Source organism: Cyrtonyx montezumae, unplaced genomic scaffold (assembly GCF_038088225.1).
Source record: "Cyrtonyx montezumae isolate F1298 unplaced genomic scaffold, pur_monq_1.0 scaffold_32, whole genome shotgun sequence".
NCBI classification, from domain to species: Eukaryota; Metazoa; Chordata; class Aves; order Galliformes; family Odontophoridae; genus Cyrtonyx; species Cyrtonyx montezumae.
The window spans coordinates 508,221-526,138 of NW_027072037.1; the positions used below are offsets into that span (position 1 = coordinate 508,221).

The following is a 17,918-nucleotide window of genomic DNA, read 5'->3' on the forward strand; positions in this document are numbered from 1 at the left end:
CTGCTCTGGGCAGAGCACTGCTCACACCACAACCCAATCGTGGCCGTGGAGGGTGACACCATCACTGTGCTCTTCAGACCTTGAGAGGATTTTATCTGATGGGATTCTGTTAATTATTTCTGCTGGCAGAGGAGAGCAGCGTTCACCCGAGGGTGTGCGGCTTCCCTGTGAGCTGGCAGGGTGTGTGGGGCTGCCTGCAGCATCCCCAGGGGATCACAGCACCAAACCTTCCTCCTTCCAGGTGTGGGATGCTATCGAGGGCACTCTGCGCAGCAGCAACGACGAAAGTCAGTCTGGCATCACAGCCCTCGTGTTCCTGAACAACAGGTACCTGCACTCGTGCTCGGTGGTCTAAGAGGAGGAGGACGTGGGGGGGGGTGAGCTGAGACCCCATTCTGTGCAGGGCACACAGCCCCGGCCTGGCAGGCAGCTGGGGCATCCCTGCCCTCCCAGGGTACGGTGTGGAGCGTGGGCTGAAGCAGCAGCCACTTCTCCTTCACACGTGGACTCGGGCCGTGTAACAGCGGAGCACGCAGAGTAATTCAGAGAGCTGCTGGCCCTGGGTGACAGTTTCCTGGCTGCTCCTGTTGCAGCAGCACTCCCCTCTGCTGGCTGATGCTGTTTCCAAGCGGGGGGAGCGGGCACAGTTCGTGCTGTGTGTGGGGAGGGTCACCTCGGGGCCTCTCACCCCCCCCCGGGCCCTCAGCTCACGGAGTGCTCCTCCTCTCCCCCAGGATTGTTGCTGCCAGGCTCAATGGCTCCCTGGATTTCTTCTCGCTGGAAACACACACGTCCTTGAACCACCTGCAGTTCCGAGGTGAGCATCTCACACCCTCTGCCTCGGCCTTTGTAATCATGCTTTGTTCCAAACCCCCCTTACGCCGCGCGATGCCGCGTCTGGTGCTGCACGGAGGGGGGGAATTCTCCAGGTGTCCTCTGAGGAGGGAAAGCATTTTGAGGGCCTAAAACTCAAAGAGTGGGAGGTGTGTCCTAGGGTCAGCTCTGCCCTGTGCCTCCTTCCCATTTCTCAGTTACTCCTTCCGCGAGCTGTGCTCCAGGTGCTGGTGCGCTGCGTGGCCCCGTGAGCCGTGGGGCCGTTTGGCACTGCTGTGACACACACCCAATTAAAACAGCAGCAGTGGTGGTCTGGGATGGATTCACAGCTGAGGGGTCCGTGTGCCGTCTGCAAGAGGAGCGGGCTCTGCAGGAGAGGCCCAACTCGTGGGAGCGCAGTTTCCCTGCAGGACACAGCTCTGCTCCCAGCTGCGTTCTGTCTCACAGGGACGGCCACGGCGCTTTTGGGTCTCACCCATTTCAGTCTGTGCGGGGCCTGCTGAGCTCAGCCCTGGGCCTCACCTCCGCGCCTCTCCGGGTGACGTCATCCATGCACTGAAGCCGCAGCGAGGACCTCACTGTGGTTTCTCACCGCAGGAGCCCCGAGCAGGAGCAGCATCCCATCCCCCCCGGTGTTCAGCAGCAGCGATGTCATCGTGTGCCAGCTCACCCACACCGTGTCCTGCGCCCACCAGAAACCCATCACGGCGCTGAAGGCCGCGGCGGGGCGGCTGGTCACGGGCAGCCAGGACCACACCCTGAGGGTGAGCTCTCCCCCTCCACGAGGGGCTCCTCGGCGGGGGGGGGGGGCAGAAGGGCAGAGCTGCGTGCCGAGCACAGTGAGGTCACACGGGGCTGCTCCCCTCTGCCTCGTGTGCCCGCAGGTGTTCCGCCTGGAGGACTCGTGCTGCCTGTTCACTCTGCAGGGCCACTCCGGGGCCATCACCGCGGTGTACATAGACCAGGTGAGGCACTGCGGGGCCGCGGGGCCGGCGGGGTGGGATCGGGACGAGGCGCTGAGGCGGCTCCGGGCTTTGCAGACGATGGTGCTGGCGAGCGGCGGGCAGGACGGGGCCATCTGCCTGTGGGACGTGCTGACGGGCAGCAAGGTCAGCCACGTGTACGCGCACCGCGGCGACGTCACCTCCCTCACCTGCACCGCGGCCTGCGTCATCAGCAGCGGCCTGGACGACGTCATCAGCATCTGGGACCGCAGCTCGGGCGTCAGGCTCTACTCCATCCAGCAGGTGAGAAGGGGGGGGGGGGGGGTTTCCCCCGTGCCCCACGTGCTGTGTGGGTTTGTGGGCCGAAGGCGTCGCTCTGCGTCGGCGTAACGTGGGTCCCCTCGCAGGAGATGGGCTGCGGGGCCAGCCTGGGCGTCATCTCCGACAACCTGCTGGTGACGGGCGGCCAGGGCTGCGTGTCCTTCTGGGACATCGGCTACGGCGACCTGCTGCAGACCGTGTACCTGGGGAAGAGCAACGAGTCGCAGCCGGCGCGGCAGATCCTCGTGCTGGAGAACGCCGCCATCGTCTGCAACTTCGGCAGCGAGCTCAGCCTGGTCTACGTGCCCTCGGTGCTGGAGAAACTCGACTGAGGAGGGGCGGGCGTGGACGTGGGGTGGTTCCCTGAGCCCGAGGGAGGCAGCGTGGAGCCGGGGGGGAGGGGGGGGAGGGGCTCAGGGGTCCGCGGTGCTCCGTGGGGTGGGAGGAGGGTCCGGGCTGCCCTGCTGTGCTCTGTGCCGCAGCACTTCCTGCCCTATTTATTTATACGCTGTATATAGTTATTTATTCCGGCAGGAGAGCGCGGGAGCTGCGCCCATCTGCAGCTGTGGCACCTTCCTCCTCCTCCTCCTCCTCCTCCTCCTCCTCGTGGTGTGGTGGGGGGGGGGGGAGAGGGGGCTGCGCGGAGCCCGAGGGAGCGCAGTTGTGCTCCGAGGGCCGTTCTGCAGTGGTTCCCGACGCTCTTTTCGCCCATGTAAACGACGCCGACGTCTGTTCCCCCAGCACCGATTGTAGGGGCAGCGCTGGGGGCAGTGGGGGGGGGGGGGGGGGGGGAGGGACGGCCCCGGCGCCCGCCCCGCACCGCGCGTGGCCTTAGCGCTGCTGTACGCTTCGTGCTGTACAGCGGGAGCACTTTTGTACCGGATCGTGTTTTATATGTGTACAAAGACCCCTCCATTAAACAGAACTAACCCGACCGCGGTGCTGAGCCGTCACCCCTTCCCCCCCCCCCAAAAGCCGAAGCGGGAGAGGCGCGGCCCCACGGCCACGTGAAACCCTCTTTATTGAAATAGCAAAGAGCTGAAAAAGTCACTCCTACCCGGAGCGAAACGCTGCGCTGTACAAAGCGGGGGGGGGGGGCCCAGCGCTGGGGGCTGTAGTGCTGCTCGGGGTGATGGGATGGGGGTCGGGGGGGGGGGGGGGGGTGAAGGCACGGCACCCTCAGCTCTTGTTGAGCGTCCAGAGGGGGTCGAGCATGCTGAGCGGGTCATCGCTGGGCCGGGGCGCCCGCAGCCCCTCGCCCGTGTGCGCCTGCAGGAAGTTCTGCTTGTTCATGCGCTGCTTGCCCTTCAGCGACGCGTCCAACGTGAAGGCCTCGGGCGTGAGCGAGGCGAGGAGCTCCAGTGAGGAGGAAGAGGAGGAGGAGGAGGAGGTGGGGGGTGGAGCCGGGGGGGCCGCGGGGGGCGGGGGGGGGTTCTCCTCCACGCGGTCGCCGCTCTCGGCCTCGCGCGGCGCCTCCGTCAGCGGCGGTGCTTCAGGGATGGGAGCACCGCTGCCGTCCGCCACCACGGTCCCTCCGTCCGTCCCCACACCGCCGTCCATCGCGGTGTCGGACGGCACCGGCACCGCCTCCACCGCCGCAGCGTTGGGGGCCGCGTCCGCCCCCCCCTCCCCGCCCCCGCCCGCCGGTTTGATGCTGAGCTTGGCGATGGTGGCCTGGATGGAGCTGATGGGCACATCCCCGCCCAGCACCAGGTCCTGCGGGTCCTGCTGGACGTAGAGCTGCGGGAGAGGCCCCATCAGCGCCGGGGCTGTGCCGCCCCCCCCCCCCCCCCCCCGACCCCCCCGACCCCGGGCACCCACCTTAGGAGAAGCGCTGTTGGGTTTGGGGACGGGCGGAGCGCCCACCCCGTGGCGGAGCAGCAGCTGCTCGGCGTGCTGCAGGACGGCCTCGAAGCAGAACTTGAGGTGCAGCTGGGAGAAGAGAAGGGATGGGGATGGGGGTGAACGCAGCGGGGCACAGTGTGTGCCCCCTCCCCCCATCCCCTCCCCCCCCGCGGTACCTTCTCCTGCAGCATGTGCTTGCGCTGCTGCCGCATGCGTCTCACGAGGGGGGGCAGCTCCGGGATGCCGTTCCCCGCCTCCACCTCCTGCACGGCCGCGTACAGAAGGCAGAAAGCGCCGGTGCGACCCACGCCGGAGCTGCGGGGAGACGTGGGGGAAAATGGGGTGGGGGGGGGAATGCATCCGGGGGGGCACAAAAACCAGGACCCCCCCACCCCTCCCCCCAGCGCCGCTCACCTGCAGTGCACCACGATGGGGGTGTGCAGCGGGCGCTGGTGCAGGTAGTGCGCGTGCACGTCCTGGATGAAGCGCAGCAGGCTCGCCTTGCTGTCGGGCAGACCCCTGTGAGAAAGGGGCGCTCAGTTGTGGGGGGGAGGGGGTCACAACTCAATCCCCTGCCCCCCCCCCCCCACCCCCCCCTCAAAGCCCCGTACAGCTCCGGCCACGACGTGAACTGCAGGTGGATGACGGTGCGCTTCAGGCTTTGGTCTCGGTACTGCAGAGTGATCATCCGCTCCACGTGCGTGGGCGCCGCCTTCAGGCCGGTGAGGACGAGCGTGACGGGGCCCTGCACCACGGGCTGGCCCCGCTCCGTCGGGAAATACCGCAGCACCTTTTGCTGTGGGGGGGGAGGGGGGGGGGGACGGGGTCAGCAGCGCCCTGAGCCCGTCCCCGGTGCCACCAGCACCCACACGGGCACCGGGGGCAGCAGGGGAACCCGCGTGCCCCCACCTTGTCCAGCTCCTGCTCGGACACCAGCATGACGACGACGGACACCTTCTGCTCGTAGATCATGAGCCAGAAGTCGGCGGCGGTGCCCAGCAGCGGGGCCTGCGTGGCGATGATGGCGGGGCAGTACGGGGACAGGTCCTCCACCCTGCTGGCGTTGATGTAGTCGTCCTTCCCCGAGCGCAGCACCACGCGGTTCCTGTCGTAGGGCATGATGTCCTGGTGCCGGTTCTTCATGGAGTAGCAGCGAGCGATGGCGATGGAGAGCTGGCGGGCGTCGCGCTCCTGGGCGTCCTGCAGCTCCTTCCAGAGCGCGTCCAGGCGCGGGGCAGCGCCGGGCTGCGGCAGCTCCAGGCGGTGCAGCTGGGCTCGGAAGCGCTCGAGCTCGGCCAGCAGCCGCAACACGCGCTCGGGTTTCTCGTAGGGGTCGTTCTCGATCAGCTGAACCGCTTTGGGTTTCTGCCCCTCCTTGGAGTCCGCTTTGGTGGGCTGCAGGAGGGGCTGCCCCACGGAGGCTTTGGAGCCGCCGTGTTGGCTCTCGGGGCTGGAGGACAGGAGGTCGTCGGTGGAGGAGCTCTGCCGCTGGAACTGGGGCTCGGCGGGGCCCGGCGCGGGCGTCAGTGAGGGCGGGGGTCTCTGCGGGACGGCCCCGGGCACCAACGCCGGGGGCTGCGGGGACGGGGCCGGGGAAGGGACGAGCGGACCCTGCACCGGCACGGGGCCCTGCATCTGCGCGAGGACGGGGCTGGGAGATGGGGCAGCGCGGTGTGGGGCGGGCTGGGCGGCGGGGGGGGGCTGGGGGGGCCTCACGGGGCCGGGGCAGAAGGGCAACGGGGATCCGGGGGGCCCGGGCTGCAGCGCGGGGTGCAGGGGCTGCGCCGTGGGGCCGCTCTGCCCGGGGGGTCCGGGCACCGCCGTGCTGAAGGGCAGAGACCCTCCGTGCGGGGGGAGCCCGGGGGGGGGCAGCTTGTCCTGCCCGGGGGGCAGCGGGAAGAGCTGGGAGCGCAGCGGGGGCTGCCCCACGGGGCCGGAGAAGGGCTGCGGGCCGAAGGGGGGCTGGGGGGGCAACGGGGGCCGGGCTGGGGGCTGGAAGGGCAGTGAGACCTGGGGGCGTGCGGGGGGGAGGAAGGGGGCGGCTGCTGCTGCTGCTGCTGCAGGGAACGGCTGCGGGGCGGCGTGGGGCTGTGCCGGGGGGAACGGGGATGAGTGCCCGAACGGCTGCTGCAGCCCACCCTGGGCATAGGGGAAGGAGGCAGAGGGGCCGGCCGGGCGCTGGGGGGGCACGAAGCCGCCCCCTGGGGGCACTCCGGGCCCTGGGAGCCGCGGGGGGGCAGTGCAGCTGGAGATGGGAGCCTGGATGCTGTCCACGGTGGTGGTGGCCGGGCGGGCGGGTGGGCCCTGCTCAGGGGCAGCCACGGGGGGCGGACCCACGGCCGGGGGTCTGAGGGGGGCGGGCGGGGGCAGCCCCGGTTGGCCGAGGCCATAGGAGGCAGCGGGGGCCGGAGCGGGGCAGTGCTGCGTGGAGGAGCGCGGGGGGAGCAGATGGGGCCCCCCAAAGCCCCGCAGCATTGAGGCGGCCGGGAAGAGCTGGGGGGCAGAGGAGGGGGCTGAGCTGGGGGGGGGGCCGCTCACCTGGGGGGCAGAGGGCTGCAGGAGCTGCGTCGGCACTACCGGAGCCCCGGAGCCGTGGGGAAAGGGCCCTGGGCTGGCGGTGGGCACAGTGTAGTGGCCGGGGAGGGTGGGGGGGAAGCGTGGGGGGGAGAAGGGCTGCAGCGGTGCGCCCGCCAACCTGGGGGCAAAGAGCTCGGGGCCGGGGGGCCGCAGCCCGGCAGCCAGGGCAGGGTCCAGGGCGAGTGCAGCCAACGTGGGGGGGGGCAGGCGGGCCAGGTGGGCGGCCAGCACGTCCGGGGGGAGGCTGCGAAGGTCCTCGGGGAGGTCGGCCAGGCCCAGGGAGCACAGCGGGGGAACGTCAGCCCCCTCCGGCCCCTCGGCTTCCAGCTCCAGTGGTTTCTTTTGCAGGGCAGGTTTGGGGGCTGTGGGACGAGGGGGTGGGTGCTTCTTCATCTCCCTGGTAGGAGGGTGGAGGCATTAAGGCGGGCAGCAGCCAGCCCTGAGAGTCCCCTGTTCCCACACAGCCCCTTGGGACAAAGCCTCCACCCTGCAGCCCACCGTGCTCCCCCCCCCTCCCAACCCCCTCCCCAACCGTCCCACTGCCTTCCCTGCAGCCCCAGCACCACCTACTTCTCCAAGATCTGCTGCCTGTTGGCTTCAGCAGCCTGGCACGCCGCCCGTGCTTTCTCCAGCAGTTTGGCAGCTTTCCCCTCCAGGTCAGTGTAGAAGTCCTTCCCCTCCTGGGATTTCTTCATCAGGTCCTCGTAGGCTTCGTAGGAGGCCACCAAGGTCTGGACAGTGGTGTTCCACCTGGGGATGTGGGATGGAGGTTCGTGCACGCACAAGGAGAGCTGGGCTGTCGTGTTCCCCAGCCCCTGGGCAGCCCCAGTACACAGCACCAGCAGCCACCAGAGCCCCCCAGCCCCAGCCTGGGGTGGGGGAGGGCTGTTTCCATACACCAAGGCCCACGGTGTCCCCGTGCCCCCCACTCACTTGTGCTCCACCTCGGCCAGGGCCTTGCGCACAGCTGCGTATTTGACATTGGCATCTGTCAGGGCCTTGAGGATGTTCTCCTGGGCAGCCAGGTTCTGCTCCAGGTACACCTTGATCTGGTCATACTTCTTCAGCTGCTCCTCGAAAAGTTTCTGCCCAGAGAGGGGGAAAGGGTCTGAGGGGCAGCAGGCAGACGCTGCCTCCTCTCGGGGGGACGTTGGGGTGGGGGTGGGACGGAGCAGAGCTCTCCCTGCAGCCCATAATGGGGCCCGTGGCACAAGGAGGGGCTCCCACACACGGTGGGGGGACACCCACCTTCATCTCGGAGCGGTCGGTGGTGACCAGGGACGTGGTGATGTCATCCTTCTGGATCATCTCACGTAGCTGCTGCTCCAGGGACATCCGCTGGTCCCTCATCTCCTGCACCTTGCCCAGGATCCTCTTCAGGTTCTGCAGCACCTGTTTGTCATCTGGGGAGGGACGGGGAGGCCGCGCAGTGATCCAAACCCAAAGCAAATGGAGGGGGGAGGGGAGGGGGGCAGGTGGGTGGGTCAGCACAGCTCTCACCTTCGCTCAGTGTGGGTGAGGGCAGTGCAGCCCTGACCTGCTCCAGGGGTCCGCTGAGCAGGCGGAGGTTGCCAATGTGCAGGTTCATGGCCTTGTGCAGCTCTGTGTTGGTGAAGCTGGCTTTCTCGTGCACCTCCATGTACTTGGAGCACTCCTTGCTGACCTCAGCCAGCCCGGAGGAGGAGGGTGGTGGTGGTGGTGGTGGGGAGCCCTTCCCCAGCAGCTCCTGCAGCTTCCTCTCCTGCGCCTCGTCCTCCTCGAGCAGGTCCTGGATCTCCTTCAGCGAGGCCTCCACGTCGGTGAACACCCCGGAGAGCACTGGTAAAGCAGCACAGAGGGGCTGAAAGCACAAATCCATCCGTGGGGAGGCCCAGGGAGGACAGTGCAGCGCAGGGGATGGGCTCAGGGCTGCTCTGCACCCAGGAGGTGCCCGCAGTGTGCTCCAGGCAGCACCAAACCCCTCTGCTGCAGGCAGGACACCGTCACCCACCACCAACAGCCGACGGGGAGGATGCTTTAGGGTTAAGGCATTTATACAGGCATTTATTTGCAATGGGAGATTCCCAAGCCCCAGCCAGGGGGAGGACAGACAGCCCTCCCCAGCTCCCTGCTGGTCCCTGTGAGCTCACTCACCCTGCATGGACTGGACCAGGTTCTTGACGGTGTCGGGGCGCACGCTGAGCGCAGCACACTTCTCCATCAGGATGGGGGGGATGTGGCTGTACATGTCCAGGTTGTCCACAGTCTCAGGGTCCAGCTGCATGGAGTCCATGAACTGGCTACAGGTGGGAAAGAAGCCCCTCAGTGATGGCATCTGACCCACCCTGCAGCCCCCCATCCCACACCACAGCTGCCTCAGGGCACGGCAAAGCCAAAGGGGGGGGTCTGGGAACTGGTCGCTGATCAGAGCTGGGCAAACTGCACGCAGGCAGAGGGCTGAGAGCTCAGAGTGTCTGTTCCCATCAGCTCACTGCCCTGTGCTTGGGTCTGGAGCAGGGGGAGAGGCCTGGGCCCCGTTCAGGTACAGCTCACACGTACTCCAGCACTTCGTTCTTGGCTTCAATCTTTGCCATCACGTCTCTCAGCAGTTTGGCCTTCTCCTCGCTACGACAGAGAGAAAAATCCTTTAGTGCTGAGATTCAGGGAACAGAATCACAGAGGAATGGGCTGTTTGTGAGCACACAGTCCTGTGGGACACACCTGTACAGTGAGGACGCCTCGTGGGCAGCCATGGGCACCAGCTTGGCAAAGATATCAGGGCCGGTGACAGCGGGGTCTGTGGGGTTGACAGGGAGGGCTTTCACCAGCGGGGCACCTGCAGTTCAGACACAAAACACACATGGGTTTCAAACCCCCCGTGTTCCAAAGACACAACCTCATTCCTAGCAGATCCCACCTCAGCACAAAGCCCTTCTGCTCCCGAGGTCTCCCAGAGCTCCACAGACCCACCACGCATCCCTGTGCATGACCCCCTGCCCTTAGAGCAGCTCCAAGGAAAGTGCACTGCCCATCCTTACCTTTCACAGACTGCAGGGTGTCCAAGGCAGGCACAGCTTCGTGGTAGATGAAATCATTATCTTTTTTGGCCGAATTGTACCTAGAAACAAGAAGTGATGAGAAGCACACGCCACCCCCAGCTCCCTGAACCTGCTCCCCACGGGGTTCTGCCCCTCCTGGAATCACTCTGGGAAGAGCCAAGATCCTCAGCAGCACGGGGGGGACACAGGACAGTGCCATGCTGGGGCTTCTCCCTGGCTGCTTTGGCCTTGAGGCGTTTGTGGCCCGCAGAGAAGCAGGCTGAGGCAGCCTGAGCACACTCACTTGCCACCGATCACATCCATGGTGAATCTCAGGGCTTCCTGGACAGTTTCTGGCTGCCCCTGCACAGGAGACAGCGAGAGCAAATTAGCACAGGCAAGGTTAGGGTACTGCTGCCCCTGCAATGCACTCCAGACTCACACCAGCAAAACAAAAGCCCCTTGTGTCACTCTGTCTCTTTCCTCGGGAGCAGACAGCAGTGCTCTGCCAGCCCCAGAGCTCTCCCTGGGCACTGCTCCTGGAGCAGGGATGTGAAAGAACCAGGCCCAAGGGTGCTTCCACAAAGCAGAGACGTGAGGAGGGCTTTAAAATCTGGTAACTGCTACCAGAGGGAGAAGGAACACACCTTTGCCAGTTTGATAGCTTCGTTGAGTTTATCCAGTGCACTCTGGAAGTAGATGACCTGCAGAGAGAAGAGGGATTAGTCCCAAATTTGTTCAAAGTGCCAGAGCTGGCCCAGAATTAAGTGCCTACCCCTTGCATGGGAGCACCACCAGCCAACCCTGAGGACTGCAGCTTTGTTCAGTGTAACAGGGTTTGCCAAGAACACCTGCACGGCACCAGAACAGCCCCATGGAGCACTGGCACCCTTAAACGTGTCCCCAGGAGTGCAGAAACCCCCATCACCAGCACAGCAATCCCTCCCAGCACTCAGTCCCACCAGGGCAGGACCTTGATCCACGCAGTACGGGTCGACACAGCCTCACTTACCCTTTCTCCAAACTTCTGCTGCTCCTCGGCCTGTTTTCCCATGTGCAGCTGCAACAAAACACAGCAGCAGTGTTAGGGTTCCTTCCAACGAGGGAGATCTGCCTGACAAACAAATCAAGGGCTGGTCTCACACCACACCCTGGTGCCAGTGCTCCCACTTACGTGGGCCACAGCAGCAAAATAGGAGATCTTCATTTGAACCAGTTTCTTCCAGTCCTTCTGGATCTTTCCCAGCAGTGAGGCTGTCTCTGAGTTCTCCAATGCCCTGCAGGCCTCTCGGTAGTAATCCACCACCTGTGGGGAGAAGGATGGGTATCTGAAAACCCCACAGACAGACCCCACGGGGAGCAATGATGGAAAGGATTCAGTGACTGCAGTCTGATACCACCCAGCAAGGAGCTGGTGGGCATCTTACTGATGTTCAGAGACAGAGACTACAGCCATCACTGTGCTAAGCTTAACCCAGAGGCTAAAAATACAATTTTCTTCATGGAAATTTTCCGTCCTTCAGCTTCGAGGAGCTGTGGCTGCACTCCTAGCTCGCTGTGATGGCAGCAGCCCCAGTCTGATTGCACTGATGCTGTGCAGGCTCTGGACAAACCCCTCCAAGTTCCCCACCCTAAGCACCACTCCCATGCACAGTGAGAGCAGGGCTGTTTGCTGACAGCAGGTGCCCGTGGAAGCTGCAAGCATTCAGCACAGAGGAGATCCTCCAGCAACAAACCTGAGCACTGATCCGGGCCACGAGGAAACTCTTCCTGTTGTCCAGCATGGACTTCTCCAGCAGACACTCCTGTGCCTGGCCCTGCCAAAGTGAGAAGGAACCCTGGGTTTTCCTGTACAGCTTTCCTCAGGGAACCCTCCTGGACCCACCAGCAGCACTCCCTTTCTTGACAAGCCAGCACAGCACTGCTGACACAGCCCCAAAAGATGTCCCCCACCACCCATGAGCCCAGAAGTGTGGCATAGTCTGTCCCTTCTTTATAATTTACAACTTCTCTGAGAGAGTGGTCAGGGCCTGGAAGGGGCTGCCCAGGGTGGTGGTAAAGCCCCACTCCCTGGAGGTGGAGATGTGGCACTCAGGGCCGTGTTAAAGCTTGGTGATCTTAAGTCTTTTCTTCACGACTCTATGGTTCCTCCCCTCTGTTGCTCACACAGCAGCTGCCCCCAGGGCATGCCAAGAGCCATTCCCATTTCCCCGCTGCCCCAGAGCCCTCTTCCTACCAGCATGAGGTTGATGTTGAGGTTGAGGATCTGGTGGCTCATGTCTACGCTGTACGAGTGGGGGAAGTGGTCCCGCAGGTACGTGAAGGCACCGGCAGCACATTGAAAATGGGTGCACGAAACCTTCATGCCCTGAGCAGACAGGAGGACACATGTCATGCACGCAGGCCAAGCCAGTGGGTGCAAGGAGCTAGTGGCAAGACTGGAGAGGCAGCATCCCCCCTTCACACCAATGGTTAGGGTGATAAAACCCAGCTCAGCAGGGCTGAGATGTTTCCTGTGCCTCCCTTGAGGCCCCCAAAAGCAGCTGCCACGAGCTCTCAGGGCCAGCTTCAATCTAGAAAGCTCTCAACACTGTGGTGGCTTTAATACGTGCACTAAGTTGTGGCCAAATCCTGGGTGAGATCTCCCCCCTCCCAACCCTTCGTGCTGAGGGGACAGCAGACACCCAGAGCTGGTGTCTGACGTCGATACCTTTAACCACCCACATTAAAAGGGAAATCCTTAGTGCTAAAATCTTGGTGCTGTTAACCCAGGGATGGGAGAAAAGTCTCTGGGGGGGGGACACACGGAGCACGCTGGGGCTGTTACCTCCTCAGACACTCTCTTGTCCATGGCACCCAGCATGGAGTGCAGAGCACCTGGGGAAAGAGGAGCACAGCTCAGTGGGGTGATGGCAGCTGGCCAGCCCCCACTCAGCACCAAAGCCAGGAGCTGGGTGTTTCCTGCCAGTGAAGCCCAGACCTGGGTAGGGTTTAGCTAAAGCCCTTTGCTTTGGGCATTGCTGAACAGAAAGCAAGCTGCAGTGCACGGGGCAGCTGCAGTCCCAGGGATGGGAGTGACTTCAGCTGCACTGACAGCATCTCTGGAATGAGTGTGACCTTCCCTTTGGGTCCACCAAAAAAATCCAAGGCTGGAGAGTGAGAGGGCAACAAGTGTTACATCTGTTGTTTCCAAACATGTTGTGAGGGATGCTGCGTGACACGGACAAAGTCTGACTGTGCTGTCACTGCGCTAGAAAGAGCATCTGCAGTGCTGCAGCTCAGCCTCCTTCCTGCAGCCCAGCTGTGACTCAGATGCAGGGCAGTGCACAACTGGAGTGCTCTCAGAGAAAGAGGAAAGGGGAAGATGTTTCTGGCAAAACCCAGAGTCAGCTTCCCGTGCTTCTGCCAGGCTGCTCCAAGGAGGAAACACAGACTAAAGGTAGGGCAGAGAGGAGGGACATCCCTCGTGCTCAGCCAAGTGGAGGGCAGACCTGCAGGGCAGCCAGTCTCCAGCACTCACCCAGGTTGTACAGGATACAAGCCTGCTCATACTTGATGTCCTCATGAGTCACCGTCTTGCCTGAAAAGATCTCTGTCCTGCAAAGAAAGAAACAGCTCACCAGCTACAGGTGGAGCTCCAGCCTCTGTCTTGCATCTCAGGGCCAGCCACTATCTCCTGTTGCTGCATGGCTCAGCTCAGCCCTCCTGCCAGCTCCCCAGGGCAGGATGCCATTTCCCACAGGGCTCCCAGGACACAGCTGTGTGTCAGCAGCAGGGGAAGCTGGCCTGAAAGGGCCACCACAAAGAGACCAGTGACTGCACTGCCCTCCTACAGCTTCTGGGAGACAGATTCTCCCCACCAGCCTCCAGCCCCAGGGTGCTCTCTGGTACATCGAGCTGGAGGCACGTGGGGCACTGTGCCTAAAGGGTCTTCCACACAGATTTAAGAAGAGAGGTGCAGAGCAGAGCAGAACGTATCCTATGTCTGTTAAGGACATGCAGAGTGATGAGGGAGCAGCTGTTCTGGTTTGGGGCAGCATCCTTACTTCACAAAGTGGAGCAGTCCCTTGCAGCTCAAAATCCTCCCATCCTTAATGCCCCAGCCCTGAATGTAAGGGAAAACTGTGCCCCATGAGCCCACGAAGTGGAGGCTCTTTTCCCCCTGCCCCAGCACAGCAGCACACTGCTGCCCTCACCATGCAATGGGGACTGCAGCCTCCTGCTCAGCACCCATGGGGATCCGGCTCTGCAGGTAGTGGAGCTGGCCAAAGTATTTCCTCAATGTGCTGCAGCCCTCGAAGTCTCTGGGCACGTTCACGGCGCTCTGGGGGAGACAGAGAGAGAGGAAGAGGCTGCCCAGGGCCGGGCAGCACACCAGGTGGGATGGCAAAGGGCCCAGCGACCGCCTGGCTTGCAGCAGGGTGGGAGCAGGTGCCTTTCTGCAGGGGACAGCTGGGCTCACACACTTGTTGGCACTCTCAAGATAAGCACAGTGAGGAAAAGAAGGACTGCCTGCCCCAAAATGAGGCTTTATGGAATTGATTTATAGCTCCAGAGCCAGGCCAACAGCTCTGCCTCAGCCCTGCGTGCCTCTCACTGTCCCCTTTTTGGAGGCTCTCGAGGTACAGAGCCCTAACATCCAACCTCCTCACATGACTCAGAGAGCCTGAATCACCTCGGGAGGGCAGGACACATCCTGGCTGCTGAAAGCACTGCTGCTGGGTGGTGCTGAGGTCAGCAGTGCCACGCTTACCTGCCGGAGCACCTCCAGCTTCCGCAGCTCCTCGTTGTAGTTCTCCGGGTTCTCCCCATAGTTCTTCAGGACAAACTGGAAGGGGGAAGGAACAGGTGAGAGCCTGGCCCTGTCCGACAGCAACACCCACAGCCACTGCCCACCCCAGATCTGGCAGGGCCAAGAATTCCCTGTGTTGATTCTGACACTTTCCCATAGAGCTCACTCAGAGCACAGCCTGGGGGTGGTGGGAGGAATGTGCTTATTCCTCCTGCCCCAGGGTTCTGCCAGGAGCAGGGAAGGCACTGCTGGGGACTGATTCACATTTTGTACTCATCCGTGCCTGACTCATTAAGGAAAAGCCTCTGCTGAGCACACAGGGTGAGGTGGCTTGAAGTGTCAGTCCAGTACCCAAAGGGACTACAGGAAAGCTGGGGAGGGACTCTTTGTCAGGAGTTTGTCAGGAGTAAATGAGGGACTCTTTGTCAGGAGTTGTCAGGAGTAAAGCAAGGGTTTTACACTACAGGGGGGTAGATTTAGTAACGTGCTAGCACAGGCAGCCCAGAGCAGCTGTGAGTGCCCCAGCCCTGCAGTGCCCGGGGTCAGGCTGGATGGGAGGTGTCCCTTCCCATGGCAGGGGTTGGGACTGGGTGGGCTGCAGGGTCCCTTCCAACCCAAACCACGCTGTGATTCTCTTGGGTTACACCACTTCTGGTAAGATTGGCACTTCCAGACCAAAGACAGCTCTTGTGGCTTTGTATGCTGCAAACCTCTGAATGCTTATCTGCCCCAGGCACCGCCAGGTTAAGGTGGTCTGGGTACATCTGAAGCACTGCTAGCCCCACCTTGCTGCTGAAGTAGATTTTAATCCCCCACCACACAAAAAACATAACAATAAATCCATTCACAAAACCCTTGGCCAGGTCAGAGCTGCACACTGCCCAGGGCTGTGGGGCATGACTCAGCTGCACGGTGACAAGGCAGCTCCCAGTGTCACCCTGTGTCCCCTCCCACCCCACTCTTCTGTACCCTCATCCCAAACACCAGCAGGCAAGCAGGTGGTGGCACCCCAGGAACACCCCCACGCACATCAATAAATGAATTATTAAATCAACAAGGTTGTAAATCGTAGTTTGGTGGCACTGCAAAATGCCAGCTGGAGGTGGGGCTTCTTGAGAGCTCTCCTTTACGGAAGCAAACATCACAAGGGCCTAAAAACATGCTCACAAGAAGGTGGGGGTGGAGTGCCCAAGGCACAGCTCAGTCCAGCACAGCAGGGCTCAGCTCCCTAAAGCCACAGTGATGGGCAGGGCACCAAGCTGGTGCCCTGAACTTTTCCTCCCTCCATGTTTTGCTTTGGACAAGGAACACGTTGAACACGATGTCCTCCTTCACAGGCACAATGGATGTCCACTAATCTTTCACATTTTGGCTCCAAGGTTGGCCAGTATCCTTCTTTTCCATCAGGGCAAATGCCATGTTGCTCCCTCAGGGGAAAACGTGCATCCCAGCCATGGGCAGGGCACGAATGGGAACTGTCTGGGTTGACCTCAGCACAGGGCAGCAGCCCTCAGTCCATAAACTGGCTTTGGTCCCTGCATGTTTCTATCCCAGGATGGGACTCCAGTTCCAGCAGTTCCACGCTGTGTCTCACAGCCCCTCAGGAATCAAGAACCCTCTCACGACAGCAGTGGCACACGTGAGCACAAACCCACTTCTCTTTTCAACTCCTGATGGGTGCTGGGCTGCTCCTTTTGAAGGTGGACATAGCTCTGCCATACTGATAGCTTCCCTCACTCCTTTTAGCAACCACTGCTTCACATCAGGTTAAGACAGCTTTACCAGCAGTGGGGCTGTCAGGAACAGCAGCACCAGCTCACTCTTCCTAAGCGTCCCTCCTCCCTCCAAAATCCCCAAGAACAGAGAGATGAAAAGCAAATCATCTGCACGCAGCACTGGGCATCTGACCCACACTTCTTGATGATGCCAGTGGCCATCATGGTAATGAACCATGAGTGCGGAGAGGTCGGGTCTGAGGAAGCACACAGTGCTGGGAGCCAGTCACGTGCTGTGGGGACAGAGCTGCCAACTCACCCCACAGCTCTGGACGGCTCCTGCTGGGCACGGCAGGGTTTGGGGCAGCGCCAAGGGTATTCCTCACACCCCAAACCCTGCCCCCAAGCACCAGCAGCAGTTAGCCACTGCCCCAGAGATGAGAGCACTGGGGAGCCCCAGTGAGGGCACAAAGCCCTTGGGTGACAGGGCTGGGACACGCCAGCGGCCTCACATCCAGCCCAACGCCCCACACCGCGTTGGCGTGGGGTCAGGGTTAGGGTAAGGCTAAGGATAAGGCGACACGACCCGCAGGGCCCTACAAAGGCCTCCGGGTCCCACACCTACCAGAGCTCTAGGGACAGCTCCAGGACCTCCGCTAGACCCCGAGCCCACAGGGCCTCCTCAGGCCCCTAGCCCCCCCCCACAGCCCCTCAAGACCCCACACGGGGCCCTCCGAGCGCTCCCGGAAGAGGCCTCGCCGCCTCCAGCAGGCCCCGAGCAGTACTCGACCCCCACCTTCTTGACAGCGGCGTTGAAAGCGAACTCCCCGGCCTCTTTGAGGTCCAGCCAGATCATGGGCATGCGGGGCACGGCCTCCATCCCGGCCCAGCCGCCGCCGCCCCGCCGGAAGCGAGCGCGGGGCCTCACGGGAAGCGGAGTCCTCCAGGCCGGGGGCGGGGCCGGGTTCCGCTTCCGGTCCGACGGGACGCCCCGCCCCCCGCTGCGTGCCTGGCGTAGTTTCCATGGCGACGCGCCGCTCTCCCCAGAGGGGCGGGGAGCGTTGTTCTCATGGCGACGCCTCGCTCGCTGATTGGTGGAAGTGACGACGCGCCGCCCCTTCGCATCGCAGGGCGGTTTCTATGGCAACGCCCTGGGCCTGCTGGAGGGCGCGGCCTGGCCCAGCAGCCCCAGCTCTGCGCCTCGAGTCCTCCTTGTGTTGGGATGGTTTCTGCCTCCCGCGGCTGAGCTGGGACTGAGAGCACTTGTGTAGGGCTGGAGGTGGCTTCCTGACCGAGCTGCTTTGCCCGGAGCGTTCACAATTGTTCCTATACCACGCCTGGATCTGCTAGATCCATTCTCTCAATATCTAGCCCAGGGAGTGGGCAGGTAATGAGGAAATTAGCTGAATGGCCACCTACAGACCCCAAACTGCTCACAGAACAGCTTCAGAAAGCCTCAAAAAAACCCCCCACAGAGATCAGTTAAAACATAAAATAAAGTAAATAAAACAGAAAATTAAAGAACCCCCTCCAACGTCTTTGGGACGACCCTCTGTTCCTTAATGACAGCCCCAGTGCTGCTTCAGGTAGGGCAGAGCACGGGTCCCTGCAACTACACTGGTGTGTAGAGCCGAGTTCAGAGCCGTTGTGGCCAAAGAAAGGCACCAAAACACCTCCACGGTGAGGAATGAGAGGCTGCTCCTGTTCGTTGGCAGAGCGCAGCATTCGCTCACTCTTCTTACCCCTTCTGCCTGTAGCAGGTGCCCGTTATAACGTCCCCTTTCCCCATTCTCTCTTTTCTCCCAACCAATAAACTCCTGCTTGGCTCCTCAGCCCTCCTGAGGCAGAGCTCTGTGCACTCCAGCTGCTCTTA

General features: G+C 62.5%; 2 protein-coding genes across 2 annotated transcripts in view; one reads left to right on the plus strand and one right to left on the minus strand.

Annotated features, from left to right (window-relative positions):
* SCAP (SREBF chaperone) overlaps positions 1-2,431 on the plus strand; it is a 45,162-nt gene extending 42,731 nt beyond the window's left edge. Inside the window, exons 18-23 of the mRNA XM_065744864.1 lie at positions 242-327; positions 735-817; positions 1,432-1,598; positions 1,719-1,799; positions 1,875-2,081; positions 2,186-2,431. Coding sequence (XP_065600936.1) covers positions 242-327; positions 735-817; positions 1,432-1,598; positions 1,719-1,799; positions 1,875-2,081; positions 2,186-2,431 — 870 coding nt within the window. The remainder of the gene's footprint in view (positions 1-241; positions 328-734; positions 818-1,431; positions 1,599-1,718; positions 1,800-1,874; positions 2,082-2,185) is intronic.
* Positions 2,432-3,591: 1,160 nt separating this feature from the next.
* On the minus strand, positions 3,592-16,961 carry PTPN23 (protein tyrosine phosphatase non-receptor type 23). The gene is given in 26 exon segments (XM_065744863.1): positions 3,592-3,839; positions 3,921-3,968; positions 3,971-4,031; positions 4,121-4,259; positions 4,359-4,463; positions 4,556-4,740; positions 4,854-6,918; positions 7,092-7,271; positions 7,455-7,606; positions 7,770-7,924; positions 8,022-8,339; positions 8,655-8,800; positions 9,060-9,125; positions 9,222-9,336; positions 9,539-9,618; positions 9,843-9,901; positions 10,186-10,242; positions 10,551-10,598; positions 10,713-10,844; positions 11,275-11,355; positions 11,775-11,906; positions 12,366-12,415; positions 13,059-13,135; positions 13,735-13,862; positions 14,292-14,366; positions 16,842-16,961. Coding segments are annotated over 26 exon segments (4,986 nt in total). The 5' UTR covers positions 16,926-16,961.
* Positions 16,962-17,918: the final 957 nt, after the last annotated feature.